At 43.4% G+C, this 21220-nt stretch overlaps 1 protein-coding gene across 1 annotated transcript in view; it reads right to left on the bottom strand.

Moving 5' to 3' along the window:
• Nucleotides 1-1293: 1293 nt before the first annotated feature.
• The window catches only part of adarb2 (adenosine deaminase RNA specific B2 (inactive)), a gene marked incomplete at its 5' end in the record, with an annotated part of 512623 nt that continues 492696 nt past the window's right edge, over nucleotides 1294-21220 (bottom strand). The window contains one exon of the mRNA XM_084325586.1: nucleotides 1294-2457. Coding sequence (XP_084181712.1) covers nucleotides 2294-2457 — 164 coding nt within the window. The 3' untranslated portion in view covers nucleotides 1294-2293. The remainder of the gene's footprint in view (nucleotides 2458-21220) is intronic.

The following is a 21220-nucleotide window of genomic DNA, read 5'->3' as shown; positions in this document are numbered from 1 at the left end:
AGAAACCATGCCTCTTGACCACATTATTATCGCCCTATAGCCGAATTCTGTTAACAGTGTTAAATGTCGATGAATTCACTTCTTGGTAACGTGTCTATGTGTCTTTTAAGGGGAAGTGAGTTTAACTTGCAGTACCGCTTACTGCCACAGTCACTTCACGACACACGTCCATCGTAACTGTGGATATTACTCACGGACCTCCGTTACACTCACGCCACCTCAGGACATCCGGGTCACGGCACCAGTGTGACCGATCGTAAATGACTCCTTCTGCGTTGTTGTGTTAAATGTCGATGCCCCGAGGGAGTTTCGAACATGGGTCTCCCACGCCACGGCCGACAGCATAGACCGCGATACCAAGAGGTGAATTCACTTCTTGGTAACGTGTCTATGTATCTTTTAAGGGGAAGTGAGTTTAACGTGCAGTACCGCTTACTGCCACAGTCACTTCACAGTCTATCTAATCGTGACTGTGTGGATATTACTCACGGACCTCCGTTACACCTACAAGTTTGAGTGCAAATTACTGTATTTAGGTGAAGACTGGTCCCCTGATAACATTAAACCAATGTGAATGCACATCCAGCCATAAAACTGGAAAACGTATACAGTAGCCTATGTATATAAAAAAAAAATCTTTTTTACATGAGGCAGTGAAATTGTTATTAATTATTCTGAGGTGATTTTGACATATCAGCCACCAGAAATATGATCAAATTTGCGCATCATAAAGGATAAAATCCAGGAGCATGTCAAGTAAATTTCAATATCAGGACAGCCCTGTAAAAATATATCCTGTTGGAAATGTGCCTTTGTAAAAGAGATTGGCAAGTCATTCTCAATCCCAGAAGGTCCCCACTTAACTCATATAAAGTCATGTGCGAATAATAGCCAGTTCGGGTATGGCTTAATTTTGCTCAACTACAATGCGCTTACTCAAAAATGTTCTGGGTCACTCACATGGCATTTTTATTGGCTGCCATTATCAACAATGATGCCTCATTCAAGTTTATTTAAAAATACACCTAAAATTGCATTAGATGATTTACTCAGTGGCTATGCTATTATTTCTAACGTTGGCTACTCTGTTAGAAGCCTTCCTTTGATACGAAACACCGACAGTGAAGCCCAAATAAAAAAGACATCAGCAACTTCAGAGGCGAGAGGGTGGGACCTATAAACACATTTATTATCCAATAGCATTGTGCGGCTGAACAACAGGACCCATTGACTGTAAATGTGCTTTAAAAAATTTAAATAAACATTAACAGATTTTTTTTGCTAAGAGTGATGTTGTAATTTAGCAATCGATGGCCTCACACAGCTAACTGACCCAACAAACTGCAAATAACAGCAAATAGAAACATGAATGGCTGAGAATTGATTGATTGAAAACTTTATTAACAGATTGCAGAATGGGTACAATACAGTACGGCTCAATACACACAATTGTTAAGGGGATGCAGACCAGAGAAAGACTTTTGTCTTGTTTACATCAGGGTCCCCTATTTTCAATTCATAATGACATTAATGGCATACGCAACATACAGATATATATCATGACATTTCTGACATACATGACATACAGGTATACAGTACTTCAAAGATACCCATGATTAAACAAAAAACAATCATTAGAATCAACATTGAGAGCCGAAAATCGTATTCCCATTCGGTCTGTGGGGGTTAAGGGGGGACCTGGACATTAGATAAAGGGGTGGTGGCCCAAAAAAGGTTCTGAACCACTGCTCTATAGGAATCTCCATTCCAAGTCAAGCAGGTTCAGGAACAGCTCCTCCCCCTCAGTTCCCTTCAGACATTTACCAAGGTTCAGTTCCCTTCAGACATTTACCAAGGTTCAGTTCCCTTCAGACATTTACCAAGGTTCAGTTCCATTCTGAACATTTACCAAGGTTCAGTTCCCTTCAGACATTTACCAAGGTTCAGTTCCATTCTGAACATTTACCAAGGTTCAGTTCCCTTCAGACATTTACCAAGGTTCAGTTCCATTCTTAACATTTACCTTAAGGTTCAGTTCCATTCTGAACATTTCCTTCTCTTCATGTGCCTACATTTACTCTTTCGCCATCTGAAGTATGGAACAACCCAAGGGTTTTGTGACTATTGATTAAATTGATTTGATATTACTTGTTTTGTGGATTCTCTATTTAATCTGCCTAGTTTCAGTCAAGTGCATTTCTAATAGAACAAAAATGCTTTGTAATGATAATTTTTTCTTTCCCCTTTACACATTCAAATTCTTTGATGAATTCTCTATTTGCTCTTTGTGTGGTCAGTAGACTTCATTCTGGACCACTGCTCCTGACTCCAGCAGCGCTTTGATGTCATCATCACTGTAGGACAAGGTGTCTCTCAGCACCTGGACAGTGTGTTGGCCGGTCACAGGAGGCGGCGTCGGCTTGCTGGGCTGGAAGCTGCTGTATCGCACGGCAGGGCCTGTAGACAAGCAAAACAAACACAAACAAACAAACAAGACAAGTCATGAGGCAAGATTTTCCAAAAGCAACAACAGAGCTTTTTAGTAGTAGTAGTAGTAGTAGTAGTAGTAGTAGTAGTAGTAGTAGTAGTAGTAGTAATAGTAATAGTAATAGTAGTAGTAGTAGTATAATTAGCAACAGTGGTAATAGTAATAGCACTAGTGGTAGCAGCAGTAGTAGTAGTAGTAGTAGTAGTAGTAGTAGTAGTAGTAGTAGTAGTAGTAGTAGTAGTAGTAGTAATAGTGGTGGCATTAGTAGTAGTAGTAGTAGTAGTAGTCATAGACGCCTGCGCAATAGAGCATGCGAAGCAGCTGCTCTACGACTATTGAACATGGGGGGGGCAAACGTCTGATTTTGCTCCCCCACTTTTTGATCATATGAAAAATATGATATACCCCCCCCCCCTCCCATATATAAATCTAACCATAACTACGTAATTTCAATCAAATTAATAATACGCAATGACACTTAATAGCAAGTTTTTAAGTTTCCAAAGATTGCGACCCCCCCCCCTGCTCCCCCATATGGTTTGATCCAGTGCCTCTCCAAGTCCAAACCCCAGCAGAGCAGACAGTGGCGCACGGCGCTGGCGCTGCAGGTAGGCTGAGTGTAAATATCAAAGGCCACAGAAGTGTGTCATTTGGTGGCAGGCAGGATTTTCCAGTAAGTTGTTTATGATTGTTAAGATTATTTATGTTAGACATGTCGTTTACTATTGAGTGGTAGAGGTTCTACCACGCAATACAATAAGGGCGCGTTCACACCTACTCTGTTTGGTCCACTTTAAGTGGACCATGGTCCCTTTAAGTGGACCATGGTCCCTTTAGATCGATAGTCCGTTTGGTTTGTACAGGTATGAACGCAAACCGAACTATAATGAGGACCAAACAACCGAACCATGGTCCTCTTGAAAAGTTGGGACTCGGTTCGTTTCAATCGAACTATAGTACCTAATCCAGGAAGCAAAGTAGCCTACTCCTCTCTAGACTGGCGCCGCACGCGGACAGTCTCTCTCTTCCTCCCTCTCTCTCTCTCCTCTCTAGACGCAGTCTCTCTCTTCCTCTCTCTCTCTCTACTCTAGACTCGCGCCGCGCGCGGACCCCCAAACTTTCTCCTGCGTGAGGAGGACATTCGCGGACATTCTCTCAGATAAAGAAGAAAAAAAAGCTTACGCAGGAAGGAAAGGTCTCTCTCTCTCTCTCTCTCTCTCTCTCTCTCTCTCTCTCTCTCTCTCTCTCTCTCTTTCTCTCTCTCTCCCTCTCTCCCTCTCCCCCCTCCCCTCCTCTCCTCTCCTCTCCTCTCTAGTCGACTAGCGCCGGCCCGTGCTCATAATAGTATCTCTCTCATTACGCTGCCGGCAACTGATTACGTGTGTGAGTGCTATAGACTAGTCCAATAGATGCGACAGCATGTCCTTTGTTTACAAATTAGATCCGCACCAAACAGGGTAGTGTGAACGCAGACCAAAATTAAACAATGTATCATTTTCACATTTGGTGCGGATCTAATTTGTAAACAAATTAGAAAGTCCGGACTATCCCTGGACTTTCAGATGTGAACACACCCTAAAAGTGTTTCACATCCCGAAATGCCATCTGGTCATACCAATAATAATAATAATAATAATAATAACAAAGTTTCCCTCTGGTTGGCTTTAGCTTTAGTGCTAGCCGCTAGCTAACGTTGTCATATATCTAGATATGTGGTGTCGTCAGCTGGATAACGTTGACTTCGTTTGCAAATTTGAACATTCGCGAGCAGGGCCGGATTAACGACGGCCGCGGCCCGTGGGCCTTTATTAATTATATTATTATTAATAATAATAATAATAATGCAATAAAAGTCTGAAAATGAAGGGATTATGTCCATGAGTGTCATTTTTAGAAATTAAGGCCTGCCTCTTATATAAGCCACTCTAATAAAGGCCTGGTGCTCTTTGCAGCTGAGGTAAATAGAAGACCCGTCCTATATTTGAGGATTTACGGTAAATCAAGATGTTCAATTATCTTAAGGTACAATACCTGAAATGAAAATGTGTGTGTGTGTCCAGCCAACCAGGTAACATGGCAGAAAAAAGAAAGAATACAGACATCGGAGCATTTTTCAGTACACCAAAACGCAAAGTAAGAACCCTAGTAGCCTAATAGCTCAAAGACTTAAAGGGCGGGCTCCACAAATAATGGATTGCACGGTGATAATTGCACCTTTACTTACAATTCATTATGAATTGTAAATGGGGGACCCTGATGTAAACAAAACAAAAGTCTTTCTCTGGTCTGCAATCCCTTAACAATTGTGTGTATTGAGCCGTACTATATTGTACCCATTCTGCAATATGTTAATAACATTTTTAATCAATCAATAACAGATTGCAGAATGGGTACAGTACAGTACGGCTCAATACACACAATTGTTAAGGGGATGCAGACCAGAGAAAGACTTTCGTCTTGTTTACATCAGGGTTCCCCATTTTCAATTCATAATGAATTGTAAGTAAGGGTGCAATAGAAATGTTTCATAATGATGTTCAGTGTATTCATAAGTGTATTGCTCTCCTTAATGTAGAATGATATGGTGACTGTACAGACTCAGGAAGGAGAGAAAGAGACCAAAGAGTTACAGGTAGTGGAAATATCAGACAGTCAGCTTAAAGTGTAGGATAACATAACAAATTAAGACACAAATACTTGGATTATATATCCCCCCCTCTCTCCCTTTCTTTACAGAGTAGCATAAAGATTGTGTATTCAAACCGGTTCAGTGTATTCATAAGTGTATTGCTCTCCTTAATGTAGAATGATATGGTGACTGTGCAGACTCAGGGAGGAGGCAGAGAAGGAGAGAAAGAGACCCAAGAGTTACAGGTAATGGAAATATCAGACAGCTTAAAGTGTAGGATAACATAACAAATTAAGACACAAAATAGGCTATATTTACAGCAGACCCTGTTATTGTTCCTTGTTGGTATTTTTTCTCTCTTTCTTATTAAAAACTTGGCCTATTTGAAAGGAGATTGATTTAATAAAAATAAAAGAGCAAAAAAATATATACAGTATATATACAGTATATAAATATATATATATTAATATATTATTATTATTATAGTAATTGGCTATCATACTGCAATATAAACTGAGTTTTATAGTGAAAAGAGCAGCTTTATTGGTCAAGATTGAAGGCTCTATATTGCAGGAAATTGCACGTACAGGTTCATTAAATGAAAAAAATATCTGCCCCTTGCATGTCAAAAAAAAAAAGAAAAGAAAAATTATAATAAAAAAATAAATAAATAAAAAGATTGCACCCCCACTTTCAACTATAACTAGGCGGCCATGGTAGTAGTAGTAGTAGTGGTAGTAGTAGTAGTAGTAGTAGTAGTAGTAGTAGTAGTAGTAGTAGTAGTAGTAGTAGTAGTAGTAGTAGTAGTAGTAGTGGTAGTAATAGTAGTAGTTGTCATGCACCTCCAATCCCTGCCTGTCTACTCCTGCCTGTCTCTCTCTCTCTCTCTCTCTCTCTCTCTCTCTCTCTATCTCTCTCTCTCTCTCTCTCTCTCTCTCTCTCTCTCTCTCTCTCTCTCTCTCTCTCCTCCTCCCCCCCAGATGATTGACGATCACCCGGCCTACACGGTGCGTCGCCTGGTGGACGTGCGTCGCCGTGGGTGCGGCCTCCAGTACTTGGTGGACTGGGAGGGTTACGGCCCGCAGGAGAGACGTTGGATTCCCTGCGGCCATATCCTGGACCCTTCCCTGATTGCGGTCTCATCCTGACCTCTCCCGGGATGTACGCCATGCAGGTGACATCTGTTGAGGGGGAGGGTATCATGCACCTCCAAGCTTCCCATCCCCTGTACCCCCCTTGGTTCCCCCCTCGCTCTATCTCTACTCTCTCTCTCTATGTCTACTCTCTCTCTCTCTTCCCTAAATTACAGGCATTGGGTTCAGGTGTGTAGAAGCCAGAGGAGCAGCTAATCAACATATGCCTGCGGATTGCTCCACCTATTTAGACCTGGCTCAGATGTCATCCTGCTGCCAGATTGTAACTTCTAGTATACCAGTCTGTCATATTATTTAGCCCTCGTCCTTGTATTATTCCCTTACCCTGTTTTGCCTGGTCTAACCCTGGCTTGTCCTCCTTGCCCACAGTCCTCTACCTGGCTCTTCTCCCTGTCCTCGTGTTCTGGATCCTGTGTATGACCTTCGCCTGCCTGACTACTCTTCTCCTCGTTTACCTCCTGGACTGTCTGAGAACCCGGTTCCATCTACGACCCCCCGCTTGTCCTACTACCTTCTCCTCGCCTACTCCCTGGAATGTCTGAGAACCTGGTTCCATCTACGACCCCCCTTTTGTCCTACTACCTTCTCCTCGCCTACTCCCTGGAATGTCTGAGAACCTGGTTCCATCTACGACCCCCCGCTTGTCCTTCTACCTTCTCCTCGCCTACTCCCTGGAATGTCTGAGAACCTGGTTCCATCTACGACCCCCCGCTTGTCCTACTACCTTCTCCTCGCCTACTCCCTGGAATGTCTGAGAACCTGGTTCCATCTACGACCCCCCGCTTGTCCTTCTACCTTCTCCTCGCCTACTCCCTGGACTGTCTGAGAACCTGGTTCCATCTACGACCCCCCGCTTGTCCTACTACCTTCTCCTCGCCTACTCCCTGGACTGTCTGAGAACCTGGTTCCATCTACGACCCCCCGCTTGTCCTCCTACTACCTTCTCCTCGCCTACTCCCTGGAATGTCTGAGAACCTGGTTCCATCTACGACCCCCCGCTTGTCCTACTACCTTCTCCTCGCCTACTCCCTGGAATGTCTGAGAACCTGGTTCCATCTACGACCCCCCGCTTGTCCTACTACCCATCTACACACCTACTCCCTGGAATGTCTGAGAACCTGGTTACCGTATTACCCCTACTGTATATAATAAATATACCCAACTGTGCTATTATACATAGAACAGAATTATGGAGCATTTCTTCTGTGTGCTGGTGTAACGCTCCTGGAAGTTGTACAATATCATATCCAAATCGCTGCGCTGCCAGCAGTTCTTTACATTGCGGTTTAATACCTATATTGTAAAAACATCCCGACTTGGAGTAGCCTAATATTCCAGTGTCCCGTCAATCATTTTCCAATGAAATCCACCCCTTATGGAATGGTTTTATACCTCGTCATAAAAGAGAAAACGTCAGCTATATAATAATATAGTCAGCTATATAATATAATATATATTGCAGGCAAAAATATGCTGTTTTATATCGGTAGGAAGTGTGATGGAATAGGTGAGCCTCTCTTGCTTGCAGTTTTAGTGGTTTATAAAGCGTGCCTGCCTTGTTGTGAGTAACACTACTGACCTCTCGAAAGTCCAACTGTCCACGTGTGTGTGAGAGAGAGACAGAGCATTTATGAACGTCCAACTGTCCGTGTGAGAGAGAGACAGAGCATTTATGAAAGTCCAACTGTCCGTGTGCGTGTGAGAGAGAGACAGAGCATTTATGAAAGTCCAACTGTCCGTGAGAGAGAGAGACAGAGCATTTATGAAAGTCCAACTGTCTGTGTGCGTGTGAGAGAGAGAAAGAGCATTTATGAAAGTTCAACTATCGGTGTGCGTGTGAGAGAGAGACAGAGCATTTATGAAAATCCAACTGTCCGTGTGAGAGAGAGACAGAGCATTTATGAAAGTCCAACTGTCTGTGTGTGTGAGAGAGCATTTATGAAAGTCCAACTGTCTGTGTGTGTGAGAGAGCATTTATGAAAGTCCAACTGTCTGTGTGCATGTGAGAGAGAGACAGAGCATTTATGAAAGTCCAACTGTCTGTGTGCGTGTGAGAGAGAGAGAGCATTTATGAATGCATCCAGTGAGTTTAGTGGGCTATACGGTCAATCGTACACAATCACATGTACACACCTGCACACACACGCACACACGCACGCACACACTTATACAAAACAGGCATAATCCCATGAAAATACAGCCTAAAACTCACGTCGACTGCAAAAGATGCAAATATTTCATGAAAATATCTCAACCACAAAACATGCAAATATTCCCCAATGGCCAACGTCGTGTATCTAAACCCTGAAGAAGGGAGTAGAGATGTTTGGAGATTCACAGGGCTTCCAAAACACACCACACTTAGAAGGCCACTCAGAGAGATGCCTACACCCGCGCCAGCGGGCAAAGCCCTACCCATCTGGGTAACGTCAGCTATACACTTACTATGAAAATGTGTTATTACTGTAGGATAGGGCTATATTTAATTCCTGCCATGGAGCAAGACGCCTCGCTGGAACTTACCTCAACTTTGGAACCGCTGTCTGACAGTTGTGCACTGTGCTCACGCACTCACCACTCACGGAACCACTGGAACCGTCTCAGTTTATGAACCATAACGGGGCACTAAGTTGATAATGTATGCACCACATCCAATTCCACTTCCTCCGGTCGTAAAAATGGTCTCTTAAATCGACACGAGTATTCCTATTTCAGTTGTAGCGGAAGTCAAAAGAAAAAAGAAAAAGAAGAAAATCCTGGTTTGGATTCTCTCCTTCTCCTAAGACTGTGTGCGTTCTGCCCCTATACTTTAGACCAGCCATCTCGTTGCTTGCTATTTATTTATTGGACAATGTACAGTAGGGCTCCTGTTCTGGCAATGTCATGTCTCTTGTGCTTTGACGTGTCATGTCTGTCTCTTGTCCCTGTTTTGTCTTGTTTTGTCTTGAATGTGTAGAAATGCAGCTGTTTGCCGTATCATGCTCTAAATTGCCCCTTGCGGGACTAATAACGTGTTTTTAATTGAATTGAACATTCTAAACACCTTTTTAAACACAACACTGCTTAGCTCTTAACGTTCGGCGTCCCTCCGGTGGGACGTTTTGCACTTGCGCGGCACTCCGCGGCACTTTGCGCTCTTCTGTCGGCTCCAGGCTGCATTTTTTAGGCTATGGAACCATTATGTTTTCCAGCTCCTACCTCTCACCTGGAGCCCAAAAACAGGCATCTGGCAACAAGTCAACACAAAAGTAAGGAGCAAATATTTGATTTCAGTGTGTTCTAACCTCTGTTTCTCGAATACATTAGCACTCAAAGTGATTTTTATTTTTATTGTGTAAGAAACTTCAGAATGTTACCTTTCAAAAAAGACCAGACTCATGCTAATGCTATAAGTATAAAGTATAATAAATCGCAAATTACTTTGGGTATGCAATCGTCAGGCGTTTTATGCAAAATGTGGGGTAAGCTGCAGGGGTTAAACAATCTTGTTGTAACTAAGAGATTTCCTTAAAAAAAAAGGTGATAACTAGAATCCTTCTCAATTTATAATATGCATTTCACATGGGCATTTCCTGATTAGAACAAGCAAACATGAAACTGTTCAAACAGCACAATATTGATGTACTGTAACTAAGAGGTTTGCTGGGGGAATTCCTTTTAAAACGTCTGTCATGACTTAATTCAAAATGGTATTCTCTTATCCAGATTCTGTCACAAATTCTTTATAATAGACCACAGAAGTGACATTCCACGTGGCTCTGCCCCCTGCTGGTTCAAAAGCTCATATACTTCACTATGGAGCAACTTTATGACATTTTGCAATATGATAACAGTTTGAAACGTTTCTTGGCATTGAGAGGTCTGCATAGAATTATGAATAAAACATAGATTACTTAGCATATTTCCCAGAGACACACAGCTGTTATCCCATGTGCGGAGTCTAGCCATCCAGACCCCTGGGAACCCATCATCCCACAGCAAAATACAGCCTGTAACATGGCACACATCTGCACAAATCTTTTTGGCAAAAATCATCGACCTATCACAGCAATTTTGTGTTCATAGGTGAGGTATTTACTGAGATCAGAACCAACCTGCTCAGACTGCTGGCGACCATGTCTGCGATTGTGGTCAAAATAATATATGATGTCTTTTTTAACACTGAAACACGCACAGTCTTGTGGTACATGTCTTAGAATAGTAGTCTACATTGAAACACTATTGAAAAAAAGTATATAACATATACCGTTGCCGTTCATTTTTCATCTGCTGTTTTTTTTTTTGGTTTAGTTTAACTTTTTTACTGACAAGCTCTCACATTATCCTACTGGTAGAATTCAACCTAATTTTGATTATAAGTTGCATATGTCATCTTTAACATGTCACATATTATTATAGGTTCACAGCATTCTAGGTTTTGCAGGCAATGTGTGTGATGACTGTATATCTTTAAGGTTCCTGCCAAACCGTTGTCTTGTTTGATAAGCGATATCCACTGTTCTCATTTCTGTCTGGCTGGCTGCTTTGATTCCAGTGTGGCTCCGATTCAAACATGTATTACATAAAGACATTTGGGGGACAGATGCACACACATGGAAATTCAAATGCATACATGCACCAGTCTACACACACACACGCACACACACACGCACGCACGTGCACACACACACACACACACACACACACACACACACACACACACACACACACACACACACACGTACACACACACACACACACACACACACACACCCACCCACACACACCCACCCACACACACAGTGGCGATCAATGACATAGGCAGTATAGGTGCCAATTGGCTAGAGGCAGCTGATACTGTAGTTTTGTTTTCTCTGCCTCGATTAAAGGGATACTCTACTACATATATTCATACTAGCTCAACTGTTGGAGGCCAACTCCACTACATATAGTCATACTAACGCAACTGATAGAGGTCAACTCCACTACATATAGTCATACTAACTCAACCAATAGAATAATAATAATAATAATAATAACTTCGTTTTATATAGCGCCTTTCAGAGGACCCAAGGTCGCTTTACATAGGGGGGGGGGGGGGGGGGGGGGGGGAGATGACAAATTAACAAACATAGTGGACAGACACACCATATACATATACATATAAAGTGAGAAAGTTAGGGGTTGAAGGCCAAGTTGAAGAGGTGGGTTTTGAGCAGTTTTTTAAATGAGTCCAGAGTTGGGGCGGTGCGGAGTTCTGCGGGGAGGGAGTTCCAGAGGGTGGGAGCTGCCACACTGAAAGCTCTGTCCCCGAACGTCCGTAGTCTAGAGGCTAACTCCACCACATATATTCATACTAACTCAACTGATAGAGGCTAACTCCACCACATATAGTCATACTAACGCAACTGATAGAGGCCAACTCCACAACATATAGTCAGACCATGTATACTCGCAATTTAAGAATGGGTACAAGTCACAGGCTCTTAGTCCATTAGGTAAGTCCGATCACGCCGCCATCTTTCTTTTGCCAAAATATAGACAGAGTCTTAAGCGAATGCCGGTAGTATCGCGAGAGGTTAAGCGTTGGACTGTGACGTCAGAGGAGACGCTTCAGGCTGCGCTGGAATGCACAGACTGGAATGTATTCCGTGACAACACAGCCAATATTAACGAATACACTGAAACAGTGCTTGACTGTTGCTGTCAACACTGAGGTGTCTGTATGTGTATATGTGTGTGTGGATATGGATATGGTGCGTCTGTCTATGTCTGGGTCTCTTAATATGTCATGATGTGCTCTGTCCTTGTGTCCATGACTGTATTGTGACCTGTATCCCTACTATGTCTATGTGCTTTTGTTGTGTTTTTATTCTAATGTATTTATCTTGATTTTATTCTGTTTTTATTGCTAACCCTTTTTTTACACAGGATTTTAGCCTGTACCTTCTGGCAGGGGGACTACCAATGGAAATTAGCCTTTTGGCTAAAATTGGGTGCATTTTCATTGTAAAATGTTTTATTAATGTACACTGTCCCCCTTGAACAAATAAAGTAAACCTAACCTAACCTAACCTAACTTTGTCTGTACTCTGGTAGAAGAAACAATCCCCTCTACCACAATTAGAATCTACCCAAATCAAAAGCCCTGGGTAGATAAATCTGTCCGTGAGGCTCTGAAAGTGCACACCTCAGCCTACAACACCGGGCTTGTGACAGGCAACATGAATGAACACAAGACGGCGAGATACAATGTCAGGAGAGCAGTAATAGAGGCAAAACGGCGTTATAGGGATAAAGTTGAACTTCAGTTTGAACAGGCTGACTCTAGAGGTATGTGGCAGGGCCTCAGAACGATGACAGATTACAAAGGCACCTCCCTCAAACTGAACAGTGACATCTCCTTAGCAAATGATCTCAATACCTTCTATGCGAGGTTTGAGGCTGTGAATAACAACACCAGCCTACACGCCACGGCAATGGGGAGGGGGGGGTCTGCTGAGGGAGATTCAGATTCAGTGTTCAGAATAACAGAACATGAGGTGAGGAGGACCTTTAAGAAAGTGAATATCAGGAAGGCAGCAGGACCGGACGGCATCCCCGGCCGCGTCCTAAAAGTCTGTGCCGACCAACTGGCCCCGGTATTCACTGACATCTTTAACCTGTCCTTAGAACAGGCTGTCATCCCCACCTGTCTGAAGAAGTCCACCATCATCCCTGTACCCAAACAATCTACACCCGCTTGCCTCAACGACTACCGCCCTGTAGCTCTCACCTCCATAGCCATGAAGTGCTTTGAGAAGCTAGTGAAGGGCTACATCTGTTCCTCCCTCCCCATCAACCTGGATGCGTGTTGCTTAATGACAGCGGAAGAGTGCAAGGGCGCTTCCGCATTCTTTGCCGCGCATGCGCATGAGGTCCTTGCTTAGTTCAGACGCCCCATTCAACACGGTGAATCCCAAACTCGAAACTCCGTTAAGCTCCAGAGAGAGAGGCTGAAAACCGCCAGTTCTTGCCCGACGGATGGGAGCCGAATCGGGATCAGAGTTTTCTGATGAATAGCCCCAAAACATGGAGGTCGCGATTCGCGAACGGCGACGGCTTCGCTGACCAGAGCTCTCTCAGATTCAAAATTGCAGCCTGGAACATACATGTTTCGGAACCAATGTGTAACTAGACAGTTACAATATAACATTTATATTAATTAACCCAGTTAATGCCTTAAGAGAAAGAGTCTGGTGGTCAATTACTACGGAAATGTTGTGTCTTACTAATAATAACTAATTCCGCTGTCAATATAAGTCTCTGTGATACTTTCTGAATATGATTTGGGAATGGGCAGGGTTATATTAGAAGAAAGACAGTGTAAACAATATAATTAACTCTGAATATAATAATGACGAAAAATAAACAGGATACACAACACAACAAGGTGCACTACCCTACCCTGTTTATTTTTCCTCATTATTATATTCAGAGTTAATTATATTGTTTACAGGTCAGGCAAGCGATACCGGAGTCTCAAGGCGCGCACAGAAAGACTCAGAAGAAGCTTCTATCCCCAGGCCATCAGGCTGCTCAACGAACAATAAACACTATGCAACAACCATCAAATGCACACAGCAATAATAATAATGGATTGGATTTATATAGCGCTCTTCTCTGACTGACTGTTGCTCTGACTCAGAGCGCTTCACAGAGTCCATTATTCGCTCATACACAGTCATACCGGTGGTGGTAAGCTACAATTGCAGCCAGAGCTGCCCTGAGGCAGACTCACGGAAGCGTGGCGAATAATCAACGCCTACGGCCCCTCCGACTACCACCAACATTCATTCACATGCATACACTCACTTTAAACAAACAACACACTGCAGCACCCACTCTCCACACTTTAGATCACCTAAACACACTTTATATTTATTGGTAAAGGATTTGCACTACAACTCGTACACCTTACTGTAAATTGTACCTAAATTGTACCTCATCCCATTTCTGCTTTGCACTATATAGTATTGTATATTAGTACATTGCATAGTATATTGTATATAGTATGGTAACTCAGTTACTTCTATTCTGCATCGAACATTGTACATATGTCTATACTGAACACTGTGACCTCTATTTTTACTTCTATTTTACATGCTATACTATTTTATTTCATACTTATCTTGTCTAGCACAGTCTCTGGAGCGTAACAGTAAGAAGCATTTTGTATAAAAGTATTCTGTACTTCTGTATGACAACTATTAAATAAACTTGATACTAACTCAACCGATAGAGGCTAACTCCACCACATATATTCATACTAACTCAAGTGATAGAGGTCAACTCCACCACATATATTCATACTAACTCAACCAATAGAGGCCAAACTAGCCTCTATCAGCCAAAGCTAGGGGGCTTCCACAAGGAAGACGACTGGTCCCGCCACATAGCCATATTTGTATGGTTGAATCATCTTCTACCAAATGAGCCAAGTGTTTTGTAGTGGAATTCCCCTCTGACCGGGTGACCGTCGGGTGGAGTCAATACAGCTTCAAATTGCCCAATTTGCACAATGGTATCATAGTTACTAGCAATGAATCAGGGCCTAGTTACATTGACCCATCACAACATGGGAGGAAAAAACAGACGGAAAGTATTACTGCCTGTTATTACAGTATTTGAATTACAACCTAACGTAATCATACGTTTGCAGAAACAACAGCTTTGCCAGTTGGACGGTGATGGATCCATCATTTCATCAAGTTCATCCGCTCTGAACTTTTTCCGCCCGTCAAAATGGACACAGATCTGGCAGAGACGGACTCATCGTAGCCCTGCCCAACAAACGGAGACATCGTCGAGACGTTATTGAAAACAGACATAGACAAACAGACACAACAGATCAATGTCGCTGGGCCCTTAGTCTCGGGATATGTCTCTTCTTGTTGAACGGCACTGGAGAGGGAGGGTGGAAGGGGAGTCGTTCAGATGGCCACCGTGACGCCACACGCACGCACGCACGCACGCACGCACGCACGCACGCACGCACGCACGCACGCACGCACGCACGCACGCACGCACACACACACACACACACACACACACACACACACACACACACACACACACACACACACACACACACACACACACACACACACACACACACACACACACACACACACACACACACACACACACACACACACGCACACACATTACATTAAAGAAATACACAGGCACATCTGAAGCTGAAGAAGACTTTTAAATGTCAACAACAAATTTCAATCAATCAAACAGAGATATTATAATCTGAGAAAGCCAGAAACCTGCAGGAATTATTGAAAAAGGGCTAGTATCGTTTGGACCCTTAGCCCCATTTCTTACTTACCAATGATGATCGTAATTGGTAGAGTAATTTCTCAGATTCAGATTCAGATGACTTTATTCACCATATTGCAGTACAAATGGAACGTGATTCGACGTTTACAGTGCATGCTTTTTTCACATTTAAGAACAATACAACAGTAAATAAATAATTATAAGTAAAGTGCAAGACAGGACAGAACAGTGAGACAACAATAAGACTGTAAAAAGTGCAGTCCATGCTGTTCCTCATACTAGCTCCGGACAGTTAGCCACAAAGTACAACCTGACCGAGGCTCACAGAGGTCGACTCCACGGTGGACACAAAGTACATCTTAGTGAGGCTCAGTCAGCTTGTACAGAGATCGAACCTGTTGAGTCTGCGTTGGTTTCCAGGCTAACCATCCAGAGCTAGTGTGAGGAACAGCATGGCTTGCGCTGAGAAAGGACTCTATCGATGAAGAACATTATTATTATTTTCTTTTTTAAACAACGTTTTTTATTCAAAGATTACATTCACATTTATATATTGCATACAGATGATGTCATGTGATGAAGACCATTATTGTTTAAGCATTTTTGGTTGAAATAAAATGTGATGTAATTATTTTATGATTAATTGCGAATATGTTCATGTTGAGCTAGGGCTGGGCGATATAACGATAATGATAAATATCGCGATATATTTTAATAATCGATATCGATTTTATTTTTTTTGTGACCTGCAACAGGGCAGTTTTAAAACCAGAGACAGTGGACAGACTTGTCTTTCTTGCCTGCAACTTAAAGTAATGGCTTTGCTTGTCCAAATGACAATACTGACCAAATTGAGATTTATTTTTCTCTTGTCCATTTATTTTGTTTGCTTTCTAATTTAAAATACAGTTTGAAACTGTCTGTACACAGTAGGCTATGTGTGCTAGCAGAGCTAGTCTCCAGTCACGAGTCACGGTGCACATGTGCGGTGGTTTGTCCACCAAAAAAGCGCCAAAAGATAGAAAAGAAACTAGCAGAGCCAGAACTGTTCAATTCCCCTGGAGCCACAGCCAGCAGAGAAGCCGGTTTACTTTAGCTTTTAAACCAGCTGCAGCCTGAGAACTGGAGTGTGAGGGGATGTAACACTAAAGATGGCAGCAACGACAAAGAATTGCTGCAAAATAAACATACATCTGTTGTTTAAATTTTTTAAATTTTTTTTTAACTTATAACAATTTCGATAATTATCGATATCGAGTGATATGATAACATTATCATATCGTTATCGCGATATGATTTTTTTGCCATATCGCCCAGCCCTATGTTGAGCTATAGATTGTGGATGAATACGCACAGAAAGGTACACCGTGCAAATGTTCATGCTTTATTTTTAACAAGACGATTTAGAAATGGGCAATGGGGAAATACATTGCGATTTCAAGCGAGGTCGACCGGCCGGAAACAACAATGGCGTAACCACTACATCTCCCTATAGCTAATGCTTATGTTATGCAAACGTGTGTCTGCCCTCCTAAGTCAGCTGTAAATCATGCTGAGGGCCGTGATGAAGCTAGTATTGCTGTTTTATGTGCCTTGGTTAGACACATACGGAGGCAACAGTGGGTCAGCAGGCAGATCGGTCGTCTGGTAGTCGGAAGGTTCCCAGTTCGATTCCCGCTACTACCAGGCAGCATGTCGAAGTGTCCTTGAGCAAGACACTTAACCCCCTAATTGCTCCTGATGTGCAGGTTGGCACCTTGCATGGTCACCCCTGCCATCGGTGTGTGAATGTGTGAGTGAATGGGTACAAATGTGAGAACAAATGTTGTAAAGCACTTTGGATAAAAGCGCTACAGTATATACATGTGCCATTTACCATTTTATAATCTGTTTTACGACAGACATCTGCCTTTACAGTAAGTCTGTTCCAAAATCCAGTGTCAACTAAAACGTCCTTGAAATGGTCATTTGAGAGGACTAGAATGTGTTGTTTCAGGACCCTGGACAGCAGCAGAGATCTGCGGCAGCCTATAGGAACATTCCATTTGGACTAGAATGTTGATCAGGACCCTGGACAGCAGCAGAGATCTGCGGCAGCCTATAGGAACATTCCATTTGGACTAGAATGTTGATCAGGTCCCTGGACAGCAGCAGAGATCTGCGGCAGCCTAATGTGTTTAGCCATAAATTATACCAAACATACAATAAAATAACATCATAAATATGACTGAAGGGTGTTATGCAGCTGTCTTTTGTTGATTCTTAAATGCTCAAAGACTGCAGTTGTGGTCTCGCCCTGGCCTTGAAATAAAATTCTGAGTCCTCTTTGTCCGAGACCGAGACAAGGCAGAGACCTTCGATATAGTCTCGAGACCAAGACCGGTATCCAGTACTACAACACTGGAAATCGGTACACAACGTTTCGTACAGTAGCATAGCCCCCTTGGTGTGCAGTATTGTGCATGCATTTGTAAATGCGTGTGTGTCTGTGCGCATGTAAGTATACTGACATGCTGCAATCATGGTGTGTCTGTGTGTGTGTGTGTGTGTGCGTGTCTGTGTGTGCACATTTCTAAGTAGATGTTGCGATCATGTGTGTTTCTGGTTTCGCCCAGCAGTGAGGAGAGGTGGGGGGGTTCCTCAAACCACATCCTCTATTATGAACCCCGCTCTCCCCTCCTCAACTCTACCCTCCTCTCCCCCACTCTCCTCTCCCATCTCCTCTCCCCCACTCTCCTCTCCTCTCCCCCACTCTCCTCTCCTCCCCCCCACTCTCCTCTCCTCCCCCCCACTCCCGTCTCCTCCCCCCCACTCCCGTCTCCTCTCCTCTCCCCCACTCTCCTCTTCTCTCCTCTGCCCCACTCTCCTCTCCCCCACTCTCTTCTCTCCTCTCCGCCACTCTCCTCTCCTCCCCCCCACTCCTGTCTCCTCTCCTCCCCCCCACTCCCGTCTCCTCTCCTCTCCCCCACTCTCCTCTCCTCCACTCTCCTCTCCTCCCCCCCACTCTCCTTTCCTCTCCCCCACTCTCCTCTCCCCCACTCTCCTCTTCTCTCCCCCACTCTCCTCTCCTCTCCCCCACTCTCCTCTCCTCCACTCTCCTCTCCTCCCCCCCACTCTCCTTTCCTCTCCCCCACTCTCCTCTCCCCCACTCTCCTCTTCTCTCCCCCACTCTCCTCTCCTCTCCCCACTCCCCCACTCTCCTCTCCCACACTCCCGTCTCCTCTCCCCCACTCTCCTCTCCTCTTCCCTCACTCAAATCCTCTCCTCTCACCTCCTCTCATCTCCCCTCCTATCTATCCCTTCTTTCCATGACTCATCTGCTGTTCTTCCAAGTCTATTGATGTAAACACAATGATCAAATCTGCAAAAAAAACTAATTTCATCAATGAAAAAACGGAGGAAAACAAAAACAAACCCTGTGAACTTTGGAAATTACTCAACAACCAACTAGGCTGCGGCAAAAAACTGAAAACCAGATTTACAAACATAAACATAAAGACAGAAAACACTCTCATCACAGACAAGCTGGATGTGGCCAAATACTTAAACATTTTCTTTACAAACATAGCCACAACACTGGTTAATAAACTACCCTCCCACTCAGGGCATTTTGGGGTAGAACACATCCTAGCCTTCTACAAAGACCTAGGGGTCTGCAAAGACGACTTCAAACTTGAAATGGTAACAACTTGAAATGGAAGAGCTAGGTCTCTTAAACAGTACTGTATATTTGTATATCTGGTATGTCATAAATGTTTGGATGTAACAGCACTGTTTATCTGTATGTCGTGTATGTATGTCATAAATGTTACGATGAATTGAAAATGGGGGACCCTGATGTAAACAAGACGAAAGTCTTTCTCTGGTCTGCATCCCCTTAACAATTGTGTGTATTGAGCCGTACTGTATTGTACCCATTCTGCAATCTGTTAATACAGTTTTCAATCAATCAATCAATCAATCAATCAATCAATCAATCAATCAATCAATCAATCAATATCCCCCCTTTGGTCTCTCACCTCTCTCTTCTACGCACTCTTAACATGGCCACTCTGACTCAGGGTCTACTGCGTGGGTTTCATTGACCCGTGCAGCAGCGGTGCAGAGATATTCCATTCTAAAGTTCCCCTGCCAGGCTCCTCCTCCTAACCAACCAGAGACGCTCAAAGGAGATTTTGTTGCAATAAACATCTCATTTAGTGGATATTTAGTGGTTAGTCTACATGGTCCTCATTGCTGGACTGTTTTGTTTTGTCGGACTAGTAAGACTGCGAGTCATTACTGGAACTCCCTCCCTCAGACCATCAGAGACTCTCCCTCACTCTCCACCTTCAAATCCTGTCTCAAAACCTACCTGTTCTCCCTAGCATTTAACCTTCCCTACCCATAACCACCCTCCTCCAACCTGTCGCCCCCCCCTCCCCTCCCCTCCCCTCTCTGCCTCCCCTCCCCTACCGGCTCCTGTATTTTTTGTTGTTTGTTACTGTGGCTCTATGTTCCTGTGTATTCATATTGTTCCCTGTTTCTGCTGTGGTTCTTTTGTTTCTTTGTTTTTTCTTTTCTGCCTACTGTCAGCGACTTCGGGTTACTGAGAAGAAAATGTATGAATTATTATTATAATTTATTTTGGCCATGTTAACACATTCGGGGCCATGGGATGAGTCTAATTAATGTCAAGAGGACCGGGGAATGTAAAACAAACGTGGGGCTGTTTGTAGAGCTAAATCTATACTTTATAGTATTGGTATCTGTCCATTCTCATTGTCAATTGAGTCCATAAACCGTCCCTTCAAAATGGCTTAAAGAAAAAAAAAATTCATCAATAGGTTCTCATTTTATAGCGCCGTGAATATAAGCGTTATACGGGATTTGGGACTAGTATATTTTCTGGAAGGCTAGATATAGGGCTAATAGCTGCTAACGTTATATCCAATGGCATTTCCGTTTTACAGATGCTACAGAAATAACTCAAACTGCATATGATCGGCATGCTCCCAAAGCATGTATGCATGAAAGGGGGGGGGCGGGGGACGTCGTTTATTATTATTGATTACCAATAACCGTGTTTGTCTAACTAGCCACATAGGCCGATCGCCTGGATGGCTATCAAAACAATGCCCGATCGGGCTGTAATTTACGTGAAAAAGATCTTACCGTGGTCCGGGCTGATCCCCCCGAGCATTTCCTCGTTATCGATCGCCATCTGGTAGATCGATATGTCCATTGGCTGATGATAAATCCCCTTATTGCATGGTGAAATCTGCGATCCGAAACGTAATCCAAGCTACATGCTGCACATCCAGAATCCTGCTACTGAAATCTCCATTGAAAGAAAAAAAAAAGACTGATCCGTTCAGCCACAGGGCACACTGCATTATCGCGATAGCTCCCCTAAGAGGATCTGGCCGGTATTGCACCTTGTCGAATTCATAGAGTAGGCCGCTCGCGCGACCTTGAATAGGTTATTAAAATGGAATAAAAGCAATAACAACTTCCCACGGATTTATCCATGCCTCTGTCCACAACGCATGGACTCGAAACACGGAGATCTCCGTGCTTGGGCGGGAATGTGTTAAAGGGGCAGTTCACACTAAATAAAAAATGTAAAACATATTTTCCTCCATTACTCTGGAGTGCTAT

Source organism: Notolepis coatsorum (assembly GCF_963971535.1).
Source record: "Notolepis coatsorum genome assembly, chromosome: 12".
In the NCBI taxonomy this organism is placed as follows: domain Eukaryota; kingdom Metazoa; phylum Chordata; class Actinopteri; order Aulopiformes; family Paralepididae; genus Notolepis; species Notolepis coatsorum.
Note: the sequence above shows the minus strand (reverse complement) of the source record. Positions and strands in the feature narration are given on the sequence as shown.